Source organism: Lepus europaeus, chromosome 11 (genome assembly GCF_033115175.1).
Source record: "Lepus europaeus isolate LE1 chromosome 11, mLepTim1.pri, whole genome shotgun sequence".
Lineage (NCBI taxonomy): Eukaryota > Metazoa > Chordata > Mammalia > Lagomorpha > Leporidae > Lepus > Lepus europaeus.
In genome coordinates this window covers 64,939,747-64,956,075 of record NC_084837.1, presented here as the reverse complement: position 1 = coordinate 64,956,075, position 16,329 = coordinate 64,939,747, and the positions used below count along the sequence as shown (strand labels likewise).

At 43.4% G+C, this 16,329-nt stretch overlaps 1 protein-coding gene across 3 annotated transcripts in view; it reads left to right on the top strand.

The window, feature by feature from the left end:
* Positions 1 to 16,329, top strand: part of TTBK2 (tau tubulin kinase 2) — a 161,665-nt gene that overhangs the window by 13,833 nt on the left and 131,503 nt on the right. For 2 of the 3 annotated variants that reach the window (XM_062205750.1, XM_062205748.1), the window contains exon 2: positions 15,851 to 15,943. The exons of the other annotated variant lie outside the window; for it this stretch is intronic. In XM_062205750.1, coding sequence (XP_062061734.1) covers positions 15,870 to 15,943 — 74 coding nt within the window. In that variant the 5' untranslated portion in view covers positions 15,851 to 15,869. The remainder of the gene's footprint in view (positions 1 to 15,850; positions 15,944 to 16,329) is intronic. 3 annotated transcript variants of the gene reach the window in all.

Here is a 16,329-nt window from a genome sequence, read left to right as displayed (position 1 = left end):
TCTGGGCATAACCCCTTCCAGAAATCTCCATGTGTTCAGCTATTTGGAAGCTTCTAATAGTTTTTTAAATTTGTTATTTGTTTTTCTGCTTTGGTTAATCTGGCATTAATCCCATCTAGCATATTTTTCAAAGTATTTTTCATCTCAGATACATACTTTTTTTTCTTTTAAAGATTTATTTATTTATTTATTTGAAAGGCAGAGTTACAGAGAAAGAGAGAGAAAGAGGGATATTCCATCTGCTGATTCACTCCCCAAATGGCTATAATGGCTGGAGCTGGGCCAGTTTGAAGCCAGAGACCAGAAGATTCTTCTGGGTCTCCATGTGGGTGCAGAGGCCCAACATCTTGGGCCATCCTTTGCTGCTTTTCCAGGTGCGTTAGCATGGATCTGGATCAGAAGTGGAGCAGGGCCCATCGCAGCGGGTTAAACCTCCAACTGCAGTGCTGGCATCCCATATGGGCACCAGTTCAAGACCTGGCTGCTCCACTTCTGATCCGGCTCTCTTCTATGGCCTGGGAAAGCAGCAGAGAATGGCCCAAGTCCTTGGACCCCTGCACCCACGTGGGTGACTTAGAAGAAACTCCTGGCTCCTGGCTTTAGAACAGCTCAAGCTCCGGCCATTGCAGCCATTTGGGGAGTGAACCAGTGGATGGAAGACCTCTCTCTCTGTCTCTACCTCTCTCTGTAACTCTGTATTTCAAACAAAATCTTAAAAGAAAAACAAAAAGAAGTGGAGCAGCCAGGATGTGAACCGGCGCCCATAGGTAATGCAGGGAGCTGCTTTATCTGCTGTGCTACAATGCTGGCCCTATCAGATGTGTACTTTTAGTGTTCAGAAATTCAATTTTTAAATTTTTCTTTCCTTCTTGAGTTTGTAGTTTTCTCTACCTTTTTGAATGTATTGATTATTTTTATAATAGCTGCTTTAAAATCCTAACCTGCAAGTTTTACCATCTGCACTTTTTCGAGGTCTGGTTAGTATTTCTTCTTGTTTGCCTCCTTGGTAATTTTTGCTTGGGTACCAGACATTGTGATTTTACATAGTTATGTACTGGATTTGGGGATGGGGAGTTGTGTGTGTGTATGTTCCTTTAAATATTTGAGTTTTTTTTTTTTTAATTTTTAAATTTTTTTGACAGGCAGAGAGGACAGTGAGAGAGAGAGACAGAGAGAAAGGTCTTCCTTTTGCCGTTGGTTCACCCTCAAATGGCCGCCGCGGCCGGCGCACCGCGCTGATCTGAAGCCAGGAGCCAGGTGCTTCTGCTGGTCTCCCATGGGGTGCAGGGCCCAAGGACATGGGCCATCCTCCACTGCACTCCCGGGCCACAGCAGAGAGCTGGCCTGGAAGAGGAGCAACCGGGACAGAATCCGGCGTCCCAACCGGGACTAGAACCTGGTGTGCTGGCGCCACAGGCGGAGGATTAGCCTATTGAGCCGCAGCGCCAGCCTTGAGTTTGTTTTGTGATAGTTGTTTTATATGTTGAAGGCCTTGGAAGTGTGAAGGTCATTTTCACTCTTGCTGGTGGTTATATGAACTGTTCACAGCCCTGTATAAGCATGAAGGATTGTTCTGCCTGCCACCTCCCAGAGGTTCTTTCCCTGGCCTTGACTTAGGGATACATGTACTGATCAGTACTCCTCCAAAGACTTCAGGGGATCCCTCTGTGAAATCCAGAGCTTCCTTTCTCCTCTCTAGTGTTCTGTTCTATGAACTTTAGTTTATTTGACCTTTCCAAACCTTTGAATTCTGTCTCCTAATCATTGAGACCTCTGGGATCTGTTTGGGTTCCCTGTTCCTGTGATGTTTCTATGACTGCTAGAGCAGTCATAGAGCTCTTTTCATTTATTTCCCTTCTCTCATGGAACTCTGTCCTGTATGGCTTGTTGTGCCTGACCACTGTTTCATATATCTGTTTTTCTAGTTCTTTAAGGTAAGAGGGTAAATCCAGTATCTGTTACTTTATTTTGGCTAGGAGCTGAAGTGGTCTTACAGGTATATTTAAATCTTAACATCATAAGCTTTTTTGGTGATTAATTCTAGCATTGTAGATTGAGATTAAAATCATATATTAAAAATACCGTTCTTAAATTTATATTTACTAAATAAAAATAAAAAATATAAAAAATAAAATAAATTATTTTTAAAAATCCAAATGTCTTTAGTTTCTCTGTAATAAGAAACTGTAGAAAAGGCAAAATTTTATCTTTTTTTATGTTTCTTATTTTCTTTTTTTTAAAGATTTCTTTCTTTATTTGAAAGAGTTGCACAGAGAGAGGAGAGGCAGGGAGAGAGAGAGAGAGAGGTCTTCTATCCGATGGTTTGCTCCACAATTGGCCACAGTGGCCAGAGCTATGCCAATCTGAAGCCAGGAGCCAGGAGCTTCTTCCGGGTCTCCGGCACGGGTGCAGGGGCCCAGGGATTTGGACCATCTTTTACTGCTTTCCCGGGTCATAGCCAATCGGGGGAGGGGCGGCCGGGACTAGAGCGGGTGCCCATGAGGGATGCTGGCGATGCAGGCTGGGGCTTTGACCCGCTGCACCACAGCGCTGGCTCCATTTGTTTCTTATTTTAAAGCTGTGCCTGAGGGGCCAGCACTGTGGTGCAGCGGGTTGGGGCTCCGGCCTGCATCACCAGCGTCCCTTGTGGGCACCCGTTCTGGTCCTGGCTGCTCCTCTTCCGATCCAGCTCTCTCCTTATGGCCTGAGAAAGCAGTGGAATATGGCCCAGGTGATTGGGTCCCTGCGCCCGTGTGGGAGACCCAGAAGAAGTTTCTGGCTTTGAATTGGCTAAGCTCTGGCCATTGTGGTCATTTGGGGAGTGAACCAGTGGAGTGGAGGACCTCTCTCTCTCTGTGGTTCTACTTCTCTCTGTAACTCCTCTGTCTTTCAAAATAAATAAAATCATTCTTTAAAAAAAAACCTTTCTTATATTTTTCTGTTAAGGAACATAATTATCTCATATAAACTAGATGTGACACTTACAAAACTGCTGTTTAGTGAACTATTGAGCTCCCACCCAAGATGCAGGTAAACATTATTGCTTGAGCCTATCTACAGTCTTGTAACTGACTGACTTTCCACTTACATTATATCATCCATCTACTCTGATGTCCTTCAGTGGCTCATTCCTTACCTAGAAACGAAAAGATGTCCATCTTCTTCTTAGCTTGATTTGTACATCTGAACTCAGTTTTCCTTTCAGGCCTATGTATTCTTTCTTCTAATAAGAACTCTCTTGCTTTTTTAATCATTCATTTTTCCATGAACTTGAATGTTACCCTCATTTCCTCTCTGTACCTTGCTTACCTCCTCAGCCAGTTAGTTTTTTGCCTTGAAACAAGCCAGCCCAAAATTTAGAGGCTAAAACAATCATTGTTTAGTACTTAACTATTCTGCGAGTTGACTGGGCTCAGCTGAATAGTTCTTTTGGTCTTGTCTGGGCTTGCTCATATGAGGCAATAAGCTGACTTGGGTTTCTTCTCATGTGTTTGTGTTCCATAACCGGCCAAAGAGGACAAGATTAGTGCATAAATGCTTTTCAGTCTTCTGTATTACAGAGGGCATTGTGGCACAGTGAGTTAAGTGGTTGCTTGGGTATCTCACATCCCAGTTTGGAGTGCAGGTTTGAGTACCACCTGCTCTGCCTCTGATCCAGCTTCCTGCCAACGTATTCTGGGAGGCAGCAGATGATGGCTCCCTGCCACACATGTGGGAGGCCTGGTTGGAGTTCCTGTTTCCTGAATTCAGCCTGACTCAGCCCCAGCTGTTGTGGGCATTTGGGGGAATAAACCAGCAGATGGGAAATACTTTTCTCTCTTCCTTTCTCTCTGCCTTTCAAGATGAAAATAAATAATTTTGTCTTGGAAAAAGAGTGTTTTGGAAATAATTGTTCAACTTTTTTCTTCCCTTAACTTGATTGGAAACTCATTGAGGTTTGGAAAACTGTGCGTTATACTTGTTCTACTTGTCTGCATAATAATGGCAATTTACTGAATGAGTATATTTGAATTTTTAAGTTAAGTCAGTTATTTGCTGGAAGACTACTTAGTTTCATGCAGCTGTTAACATTTATTGAAGGATATTTTTGTAGTAACTGTTATGCTAGGTCCTAAGAATATAAAGACGGGAATTGAATGAGTAGATATTCTTGACCTCAAAAATTGAGAGGCCGGCGCCGTGGCTCAATAGGCTAGTCCTCCGCCTGCGGCGCCAGCACACCAGGTTCTAGTCCCGGTCGGGGCGCTGGATTCTGTCCCGGTTGCCCCTCTTCCAGGCCAGCTCTCTGCTGTGGCCCGGGAGTGCAGTGGAGGATGGCCCAAGTCCGTGGGCCCTGCACCCACATGGGAGACCAGGAGAAGCACCTGGCTCCTGGCTTCCAATCAGCGTGATGTGCCGGCTGCAGCACGCCGGCCGCGGCGGCCATTGGAGGGTGAACCAACGGCAAAGAAAGACCTTTCTCTCTGTCTCTCTCTCTCACTGTCCACTCTGCCTGTCAAAAAAAAAAATAATAATAATTGAGAGTGTTAGTAAGAAATTAGAAATTGCATGTATACTTGTAATTACCGTTTCTTTACTCTGAACCTAGATTTAGGCACCATGCTCAACTCACATGTTAACTATTTAAAAATTACCTAGTTTATTTATTTGAAAGGCAGAGAGGGAGTAGGTAAGGGAAGAGAGAGAGAGAGAGAGAGAGCGAGCTTCCATCCACTGGTTCACTCCCCAGATGGCCCCAATGGCCAGTACTGGGCCAGGCCAAAACCAGGAGCCATGAGTTACTTCTGGATCTCCCAGATGGGTAGCAGGGGCCCAAACACTTGGGCCATTTTCCACTGCCTTTCCCAGGCCATTAGCAGGGAGCTGGATGGGAAGTGGAGCAGCTGGGACATGAACCAGCGCCCATAAGGGATGCTTGCATTGCAGATGGCAGCCTAAACCACTATGCCACAACACTGGCTCCTGATAAAAACATTTTCATATGAGGTTTTTTTTATTTTTTTTATTTTATTTTTTAATTAATTTATTTTTTTAAATTTATTTATTATTTATTTTTGACAGGCAGAGTGGATAGTGAGAGAGAGAGACAGAGAGAAAGGTCTTCCTTTTTGCCGTTGGTTCACCCTCCAATGGCTGCTGCGGCCGGCGCATCGCACTGATCCGAAGCTAGGAGCCAGGTGCTTTTCCTGGTCTCCCTTGTGGGTGCAGGGCCCAAGCACTTGGGCCATCCTCCACTGCACTCCCGGGCCACAGCAGAGAGCTGGCCTGGAAGAGGGGCAACCGGGACAGGATCGGTGCCCCGACTGGGACTAGAACCCGGTGTACCGGTGCCACAAGGCGGAGGATTAGCCTAGTGAGCCATGGCGCCGGCCTCATATAAGTTTTATAAGTATTGCGTCATCAGCTTCAATTTTGGGCATCCATTATAATTTCCATTTATTAGTATTCAAATAGTATAGGGATTGCTTTGGAATATGGCTATGAATGTGACTTTTTCTACTGCTGTTGGCTGAGAAACATACAAAGGGTGAGCTTTTGGCCTAGCAATTAAGACTCAGATTAAGACACTTGTGTCCCACATCAGAGTACCTGGGTTTAGTATCCAGCTCTGGCTCCTGATTCCATCTTCCTGCCAGTGCAGACCCTGGGAGGCAGCAGTGATGGCTTAAGTGGTTGGGTTCCTGCATCCATGTGGGAGATCGAGATTCCAGAGTTCCCAGCATCCAGCTTCAGATCCAAGCAGAACTGTTGCAGGCATTTGGGGAGTGAATCAGTGAATGGGAACTCTGTCTGTCTCTTTGCCTCCCAAATAAACAAACAAAAAAATGGAAACATGCAAAATAACCTATGTAAAGACTGCTATTTATGAGGGTTATTCAGAAAAGTCACAAAAATGGATTAAAAGATGCTTATTTTGGTGCCTAAAAAATCAAAATCTGTGTATATTTTTCATAATATGCATTTTCATGAACTTTGAAAAAGATTTATTTATTTTTTAAAAAGATTTATTTATTTATTTGAAAGTCAGAGTTATACAGAGAGAGGAGAGGCAAAGAGAGAAAGAGAGGTCCTCCATCCGATGGTTTACTCCCCAATTGGCTGCAATGGCTGGAACTGCACCAGTCCAAAGCCAGGAGTGAGGAACTTCTTCTGGGTCTCCTACACAGGTGCAGGGAACCAAGGACTTGGGCCTTCTTCAGCTGCTTTCCCAGGCCACAACTGAGAACTGGATTGGAAGTAGAGCAGCTGGGTCTCAAACTGGTGCCCATATGGGATGCCGGTGCTTCAGGCTAGGGTGTTAACCTGCTGCACCACAGTGCCGGCCCATATTTTATTTATTTGAAAAGCAGAATTAGAGAGAGAGAGATAGGGAGAACTCTTCTTTCCAGTTGTTCACTTCCCAAATGGCCACAATGGCTGGTGCTGGGCCAGGCTGAAGCCAGGAGCCAGTAGCTTCATCTGGGTTTCCCATGTGGGTGTAGGAACCAAGGACTTGAGCCATCTTCTGTTGCTTACCCAGGCTTTTTAGCAGGGAGCTGGATCGGAAATGGAGCAGCTGGGATTCGAACTGGTGCCCATATTGAATGCTGGCATTACAGGCTGCGGCTTTAACCTGTTACACCACAACACTGGCCCCTTCATGAACATTTTGAAGACCTCACTTAGCATATACTAACACTTTAAGTCCTTAGCCACTGTTATTTTCCTTTTTTTTTTTTTTTAAAAAAAAAAGATTTTATTTATTCACTTTAGAGGTAGAGATAGAGACAGAGAGAGGGAGAAACAGAGAGAAAGGTCTTCCATCCACTGGTTCACTCCCCAAATGGCCACCAATAGCCAGAGCTGGGCCGATCTGAAGCCAAAACCAGGAGCTTCCTCTGGGTCTCCCATGTGAGCACTTGGGCCATCTTCCACTATTTTCCCGGGCCATTAACAGAGAGCTGGATTGGAAGAGGAGCAGCTGAGACTTGAACTGGTGCCCATATGGGATGCTGGCATCGCAGGCAGAGGATTAGCCTACCACGTCACAGCTCCAACCCCTATCCCTTTTTTAAAATAATGAGTAAATTGGGATGTAGAGAAGTTAAATAATGGGCTCAAAAGTTAGAGTTTGAACCTAAGTAGTTTGGTTTTGATCTTTATTTCATGAGGATTCCTTAGGGTTAGGAGATAATAAATATACTGCAGTGTTATGTTAATTTTACAGGTAATACTTTTTAAAAAAATATTTATTCATTTACTTGACAAACAAGAGAGACAGAGAACGCCAATCAGTTCACTCCCCAAATTCCTGCAATGGCTTCTGTATGGAGCCAAAGCTGGAAACTGGGAACTCATTCCATGTCTCTTATGTAGATGGCAGGAACATAAGCACTTGAACCATCACCCATGCCTCTCAGGTCCACACTACCAGAGTGTTGGAATCAAGTAGGAGTCAGAGCTGAGAGCTGAACCCAGACACCCCGGCAAGAGACATGTGCGTCTCAGCTGCCTCAGATAATACTTTTATAGGGAGTTCTTTTCATAAGTTTTATTTGGTCTGGTTTATGTTTTTTGAATTTATTATATAATTTTTTTTTTTTGACAGGCAGAGTGGACAGTGAGAGAGAGAGATAAAGAGAAAGGTCTTCCTTTGCCGTTGGTTCACCCTCTAATGGCCGCCGCAGCCGGCGCGCTGATCCGAAGGCAGGAGCCAGGTGCTTCTCCCGGTCTCCCATGCGGATGCAGGGCCCAAGGACTTGGGCCATCCTCTACTGCACTCCCGGGCCACAGCAGAGAGCTGGCCTGGAAGAGGGGCAACCAGGACAGAATCTGGCGCCCCGACCAGGACTAGAACCCGGTGTGCCGGTGCTGCAAGACGGAGGATTAGCCTATTGAGCCGTGGCGCCGGCCGTTTTATATAATCTTAACAATATTTCCCTTTATACCTCTTACTGTTTTTGTTCTTTTCCCCCCTCTTGTTTTTTTTTTTGTTGTTGTTTTATTTGTATATGTGAATGTGACTTAAATTACATACAATTTTTTGGCAAGATTTATTTATTTGAAAGGCAGAGTGACAGAAAAAGCTCCTCCATCTGTTGGTTCACTTTGCAAATGTCCGCAATGGCCAGGACTGGGCTGTGCTAAAGTTAGAGCCAGGAACTCCATCCAGATGTGTTATATGAGTGGCAAGAACCCAAATACTTGTCCATCGTCTAATGTCTTCCAGGCACATTAGCAGGAAGCTGGATTGGAAGCATAAGGTAGCTGGAACTAGACCCACCATGCTACAATGCCTTTCCAGTGCACAGTTTGATTTTTTGAGCTGGTTAACTTCACCAAATACCTGTTGATTAACTGAAGTGTTCAATAATTGGTTATGACAGAGGATCTAATGATTATGATGTGATCTTCATCTTCAGTAAGTTTATAATTTAATGTCAACATTTATTAAGAAATTGAGTATTTTCTTCTCAGTCTTTTTCTGTCTAGCAAATGTTTCAAATGATTTTTCACCACATGTTATTTTATATTTACAAGTTGAATCTCCATTTAATATGTTCTGTCCATATTTTGATCTTCTTTGGGTCTGTTTTGGCAACATTTCCAGATTTAGCATCATTGTCAGAATTCATTAGCATGATATTTACTCCCTATTTTAGATAATTAAGGATATTGCCAAGCAAGCACTAAGACTGTTTAACTTATTAGTCTTACTGGAAAAATAAATCCAAAATGACGATTGACAGTATTGGTACTACATTCAAGCTTTTAAAATTTTTCATATATAATCTGTGATGCGGAATCATGAAGGATCAGCCACACTTTGAGGAACTTTTGCTCCATACCAGTGAAGTCTGGTGTATAGTAATCTGTTGCTGCATAACAGAGCTCCCAAATATGAGTGTCTTAAATCCACAGTTTTTATTATCTCGTAATGTCTGTGGGTCAGGATTTTAGGTGTGACTGAAGTGGGTACTCTGTTTCAGGGTCAGTTACAGGCTGCAGTCAAGCTAGGCTGCAGCCCTCACAAGACTCAGCTGGAGGAGGATCTGTTTCCAAGCTTACTCTGATGGTTGTTGGCAGGGTTCAGTCCTTGTGTTGTTGGACTGAGGGCCTCAGATCTTTGCTGGCTGATAATAGCTGCTGTCAGCTAAATCACGCATTCTAGCAGAAGCTGCCTCAGTTCTTTGCCATATGAGTCTTTCCATGGGGCAGTCTGGCAGCTTGCTTCATTAGAGCAAGCAAGTGAAAAGTCAGGGAGACAGAATATGAGCAAAGAAGAGGTCATAGGCTTGTAACCTCTCTGGCAACTTACATATCATCACTTTTGCTCTATCTCAGTTCCTTGCTATCTGTTTATACATATTAAGACCTAATCATACATTCTAGCAGGCACTGCCTCAGTTCTTTGCCATGTGAGCCTTTTCCTAACCCATAGACATTGTGAGATAATAACTGTTGTTGTGAAACACTAAATTTTGGGTAAATTGTTATATAGCAATGGATAACTACATATCAGGCCTCATGGATATGGGGCAATAGTTTTTCAAAGTTATGCACAATGAGTTTCCATTTTGTTCCATGATCTTTCTTCCTGGTGATTTAGAGTGAGATAGTGAAAATTGCTTGGCGCTTTTATAATTATATCTGAGAGGTACATAAGATTGAATGTTAAATGCATTCACTTTGTTGTGCAGCCATCATTATACTCTACTTCTAGAACTTTTTCACCTTCTAGATGGAAACTCCATACATATTAGACACTAATATTAGACACTAACTCCTTGTTTCCTCTCCCTAAAGGCACTGAAAACCACCTTTCTACTTTCTGTCTTTAGGAGTTTGTGCTAGATATCAAGTGGATCACCCTGTGAGCTGGCTTATTTCACTTAGTGTAATGTTTTCAAGATTCATCCAATGTTGTATGTAGCTTGTCTCAGAATTTTCTTCTTTTTTAAGAATATTCAATAATATTTATATACTACATTTTGTTTATCCATGCTATTGTGAATAATGCTACTATGAACATGAGTATACCTAAATGTGAGTCCCTACTTTCAGTTCTTTGGGGTAAATACTTGGAAGTAAAATAACTGAATTTTATGGTAATTTTATACTTCATTATTTGAGGACCCACCATACTGTTCCTTTTTTCTTTCATTTTTTTATTTGAAAGAGTTACAAAGAGAGAGGAGGGGCAGAGAGAGGGAGAGAGAGAGAGAGAGAGAGAGAGAGTCTTCCATCTGATGGTTCACTCCCCAATTGGCTGCAACAGCCAGAACTGTGCCGATCTGAGGGCAGGATCCAGGAGCTTCTTCCAGGTCTCCCATGTGTGTACAGGGGCCCAAGGACTTCAACCATCTTCTGCAGCTTTCCCAGGCCATAGCAGAGAGCTGGATTGGAAGTGGAGTAGCCGGGTCTCGAATCGGTACCCATATGGGATGCTGGCACTTCAGGCCAGGGCATTAACCCACTGTGCCATAGCGCCAGCTCCTCCTTTTTTCTTTTTAAGGTTTATTTATTTATTTGAAAGACTTAGACTTACAGAGAGGGAGAAACAGAGGCAGAGAAAGAGAGATCTCCATCCGCTGGTTCACTCCCTAATTGGCCGCAATAGCCAGGGCTGGGCCCATCTGAAGCCAAGGGCCAGGAGCTTCATCTGGGTCTCCAACACAGGTACAGGGGCCCAAGCACTTGGGCCATCTTCTGCTGCTTTCCCGGGCACATTAGCAAGGAGCTGGATTGGAAATAGAGCAGCCAGGACTCCCTGTCCCCACCATGCTGTTTTTCACAGCAGCTTGTCACTATTCCCCTTAGCTAGCTGTGCACAAGACTTCCAGTTTTTACACATCTTTGTCAGCATTCACCCTTTTCTTTTTTCACAGTGTCTGTTTTAATAGATGTAAATTGATTTCTCCTTGTGATTTTGACTTGCATTTTCCTGATGATAGTGATGTTGAGCATATTTCCATGTGCTTATTAACTATTTGTATATCTCCTTTGGAAAAATATCTGTTCAAGTTCTTTGTTTAAACAGAATTATTTTTGTGGTTGAATTGTAGGAGTTCCTTATATATTCTGAATGTTAACTTTGGATTTGATTTGCAAATATTTTCTACTATTCTGTGGGTTGTCTTTTTACTCTGTGGATAGTGTTCTTTGATGTACAAAGTTTTAAATTTTGGTAAAGTCCAATTTGTTTTTAATTTTGTTCGTTTTGGTGTCATATCCAATAAATTATTGCCAAAACTAGTGTTAAAAAAATTTATATCTCTTATGTTTAGCTTCTTGATTCATTTTGAGTATATTTTTATATGTGTTATAAAGTAAGGATATAGTTTCATTCTTTTGCATGCAGATGTCCAGTTTTTCAAACACCATGAAAGACTGTCCTTTCCTTATTAAATGATTTTTGGCATTCTTCTTGAAAATCATTTCATATATGTGAGTTAAAAATTCTGACTTTGAAAAATAGTGTTTTTTTCCTAATTGCAAACATACATATTTGCTGTAATAAGTTTACAGATGACTAATTCTCCCTCTCCACCAGAAAATCATCATACTACAGAAATAACCACTGATGATAAATATCTGTTCAAGCTTGTTTTATGTATAATTTATGTGTGTAAATTTTTAAATAGAAATGAGATCATACTTATGTTTTTTTTGTCTCTTTTATTAAGTAGTGAGTTTCTACATATGGCTTTTTAAATAATCCAGGCAGAGGGAGAAGGGAGAGGAAGGCACATTTGCAAATCCCCATCCTCCAATATATAAGTATTTACATTTTAGTAGTTGAATAATCCTGGCTCAGGAGGAGTTAGTGAGAATGTGCAGAAGTTGGGAAGAGGTGCCCCAGAACAAACAGCTAGCCTCATTTTCCCCAGCCCATCTCTCAAAAAAACCATCTATCCCATCCTCATCTCTGCTGGTGTTCTTTTCCCTTCCTTCTCAAATCAACTGGAGTAAGTTCTTCTCAATAGAATAAGAGCATTTGGGATAGCAAAAAAAAAAAAAAAAAAAAAAGCCCAACATCACAATAGGGCATTATTTCCCCCAGAATCAGCAATCCTGGACTTAGGTAGTGTGTCCAAATAGGGAACCCTTGGGATCCTCCTGCTAAAATTAAGAGCTGCTGGATCACTGGAAGGAAAGCACCCTTGCGCAAGTAAGAACGTCCAAACTAAACATGTGTGATGGTAGCAGGAAGTGCCAGTAGGGTACTAGCAAGTCGTTAGAATAAGAGTTCTGGGGCTCAGAATGTAAGTAATTTCAACCAAATCAATATCTCTAGCAAAACAGGAAGCAAGAAAGTTTCTCCTTTGAAACAAGGGGCCATGGTTTCTGGGAGAAAGGCTCCATCACAGGACTGGGCAGACTTGGCTTATTGTATGACCCCAGGGGCCCCCTTTTCCAACCTTAGTAACATTGGATTGTTAGTGACCTGTAAAACCTGGTCAACAGATGTCCAACTGTCCCTGGGCCATGGCCATTACCAGACCTAGGACAGTAGGGACGAGGACAGATGGGACCGGGACACCTCCTCCTTTGGGAGAGGGATGCATTTGCATCCAGGGGTCCAGCAGAATCTCCTCCAGTGAGAGTCAGGAGGAGGGTTTAGGGGCCAGGCACTGGCAGATCAGGGCATAGCAGTCTGGGGAGACATGGGCCAGGAAGTGGAACTCAGCCTTGAGAATTTTCTGGTCCCTCTTGAAGAGAATATCCCCGCACACCATGTCATAGAGGAGGATACAAAGTGGCCAGGAGCACGTGGTGTTGGTGTTAAGAGATCCACTGTAGTGGACTGTACAGCCTTGTCCCATCAGAGTCAGGGTGAGGTTCGTCATGAAGCAGGGCACCCAAACCAAAATCGGTGAGCTTGGCACATCCCTGGCAGAGGTCTGTCAGGATGTTCTCTTCTCTGATGTCATGATGGATTACTCCACTGACATGGCAGTGTTGGACAACTGTCACCACTTGGGCAAAGAAGCTATGGCTTTGGGCTTCACCCAGTGGGCCCTTCTGTGTGATGTAGTCAGAGATCCTGGACAGATAGAGGGTGGTCAAAAACCAGCATAAAGCCTTCAAATGTCTCAAACCAGTCAAGCTGGTGGATAACAGCAGAGTGCCCACTGCCAGAACCCACCTTCCAGAGCATTGCCACTTTGAGTAGGCACGTGGCTCTGTCTGACAAGGGGGACCAGCCCAACACAGGATTCCAAGGGATCTCCTTGATGGCCACCAGGAGAAGTTTGTGATGCAATGTCCTGCGAAGACAGAAGGAAGCCATGTTACTACTCAGCTTCAAATGCTTTCCAATCCTTGCTCCTTGGTGGCAGTGTGGGGGGCACACCGGGTATTAGGAGCTGCAATTGAGGCTTAGTAAACATGAAGGAAGCACTGTGCAGATTGAGCCTGCTGAATCTGGTGTGGATGGCTGGGGAGCCAGAGCTGGGAGGGGAGCCAGGGCTGTGGATGGCTGGGGAGCTAGGGCTAGGGGACACCAGGGTGGAAGGGAGGGAAACTGTTGGCCTGGAAACATCCATAGATAGGGCAGCGTTGAGATTTGCTACAATGGTCAGCCCCAGGCTACTCCATATGTAATATTTTATATTTTCTTTTTCATTTATCAGGTAGAGTTATAGACAGAGAGAAAGGTTTTCCTTCCGTTGGTTCACTCTCCAAATGGCCACCACAGCCGGCGCTGCGCCGATCCAAAGCTAGGAGCCAGGTGCTTCCTCCCAGTGTCCCATGCGGGTGCAGGGACCCAAGCACTTGAGCCATCCTCCACTGCCCTCCCGGGCCACATCAGAGAGCTAGACTGGAAGAGGAGCAACTGGGACTAGTACCTGGTGCCCCAACCGGGACTAGAACCTGGGGTGCCAGTGCCGCAGGCGGAGGATTAACTGGCGGAGGATTAACCAAGTGAGCCATGGCGCTGGCCCCCAATATTTTATATTTTCAACTTGAGACCCAGAGAATAACTTTTCAATCTATATTATGTATTTAGTATATATTTATTTTCATCTAGTGGAGAGGCAGAGTGAGTGAGTGGTATCTTATATCTGCTGCTTCACTCCCCAGATGCCTTCAAATGGGAGCTAGGAACTCAGTCCAAGTATTTTAAGTGGGAGGCAGCAACCCAGTTACTTGAGCCATTTGCTGCGGTTGTTTTTTTTTTTTTTTGACAGGCAGAGTGGACAGGGAGAGAGAGAGAGACAGAGAGAAAGGTCTTCCTTTTTGCCGTTGGTTCACCCTCCAATGGCCGCCGCGGTAGGCGCGCTGCGGCCGGCGCACCGCGCTGATCCGAAGACAGGAGCCAGGTGCTTCTGCTGGTCTCCCATGGGGTGCAGGGCCCAAGGACATGGGCCATCCTCCACTGCACTCCCTGGGCACAGCAGAGAGCTGGCCTGGAAGAGGGGCAACCGGGACAGAATCCGGCGCCCCAACCGGGACTAGAACCCGGTGTGCCGGCGCCGCAAGGCGGAGGATTAGCCTCTTGAGCCGCGGCGCCGGCTGGTTCTAACTAGCAACAGGAAGCTAGACTCAGGAGCCAGAGCTCTGATAAGGGACATGATTGTCTTAAATGCTGGCTAAATGCTTACCCCCAGTAATCTTATATCTTAACTTTGATTAGGCTGGTATTCAGTTTTGAGTTATTATGACTCTATAAAAGATGTTTTTAACATCTGTGCCATGATATATAGTATGAGTGTCTTTCTTGTGCTAGTTTTTTGTTGTTCCTGGAGCTAGTATTAATTATACATGTATAAATTATACATGGGGTCTGTATAATTTTCTTTCTTATTTATACTTTTGTTTTAATGAAATACATTCTCCAGTAACATCTTGGGAAAGAGTGTGGAAAATAAAGACATTCTAACTTTAAATGTCTGGTAATATCTGTATTCCTCCTTTACACTTGACTGAGAGGTTTGGTGAGCGTAGAATTCTAGATTGGAAGTAATTTTTCCTGAGAATTTAAATTTTTCCCTTGGAATTTCTGAATGTGCTGCTTTTTTGTTTTCTAACACCAGCCCTCACTGTTGAGAACCCTGTCATTGTTCTGATTCTTTGTATGAAATATTTTTTCTCTTTCTTTTTGTGAGTTTGGACAACTTTATGTCCTTGGAGTACTGAAATTCTTCTAATGAATCTTGGTGTGAATTTCTTATGCTGGTTATTTGGTGTGCCCAATATAATCAGAAAATTTGGATATTTCAAGTTGGGAAAATTTCTTGAGTTTTTTTATTTGACTATTACGTTAAATTTGTCTGATCTCTTATTACTCTAAAAGTGAGTCTTCTTGACTAGTCCTGTGATTTGATTGTCTTTTCTCTTTCCTTTTTCATGTCTTTGTTTAAGTCTCTACTTTCTGAGTTGACAGAAAGCATCAAGGTGGGCATTTGGTGTAGTGTTTAAGATTTCACTTGGGACGTATGTGTCCTGCACTGTTTCAAATCCTGATGCCTGTGCTTCTGATTCAGCTTTCTGCTAATGCACATCTTGAGAGGCAGCAACCAGTGGCTCAGTTACTTGAATCCCTGCTACCCACGTGGGAGACCTCCCGATGGAGTTCTGGGCTTCTTGCTTTGGCATGACCCAGCTCTGGCTGTTGAGGACATTTGGGTGTGAATCAGCCAGGTGGAAGATGTCTCTCTTACTCTGCCTTTCACATAAAATGGAAATAAGTAAATATTAAAAAGAGATGTGAACATATGAATAAAAAGTGTATTATCTAGTTCTTATTTTGTGGATAACAATATCCATCTTAGGATATCAGAGTTTTGTTTTTTTTTTTCCTCTTTTGGACTTTTCACCATTCATTTATTTATGACCAATACTCCACATCCTTGATTCTTTCCAGTCAGAAGTTCTTTGAGACGATGCTGTTGACTTTGGCCAATTGGAGAATGCAGTCATCTGACTCACCCATCCTGCGAATGGCCCCACAGATAGTGTAAGTTTCAAACTAGAAGGAGAAAGCTGAAGTTTTCTTCTTTTTTTTAAAATAAATATAATATATACATTATATATATATATATATATATATATATATATATATATATATACTTTTATTTGAATGACAGAACAAGAGAGAGGGGGGAAAAGAGAGAGGAGAGAGATGAAGAAAGAATGAATCTTCCATTTGCAGGTTCATTCTCCAAATGCCTGAGTGCTTGTGCTAGGCCAAGCTGGGAGCCAGGAACTCCACCTGAGTCTTCCATGTAGCTGGTAGGGACCCAAGTACTTGAGTCATCACCTACTGCCTCCCAAGGTGTGCTCCAGCAGAAAGCTAGAATCAGAAGTAGAGTAGCCAGTGATTTGGGATGCAGACATAACAAG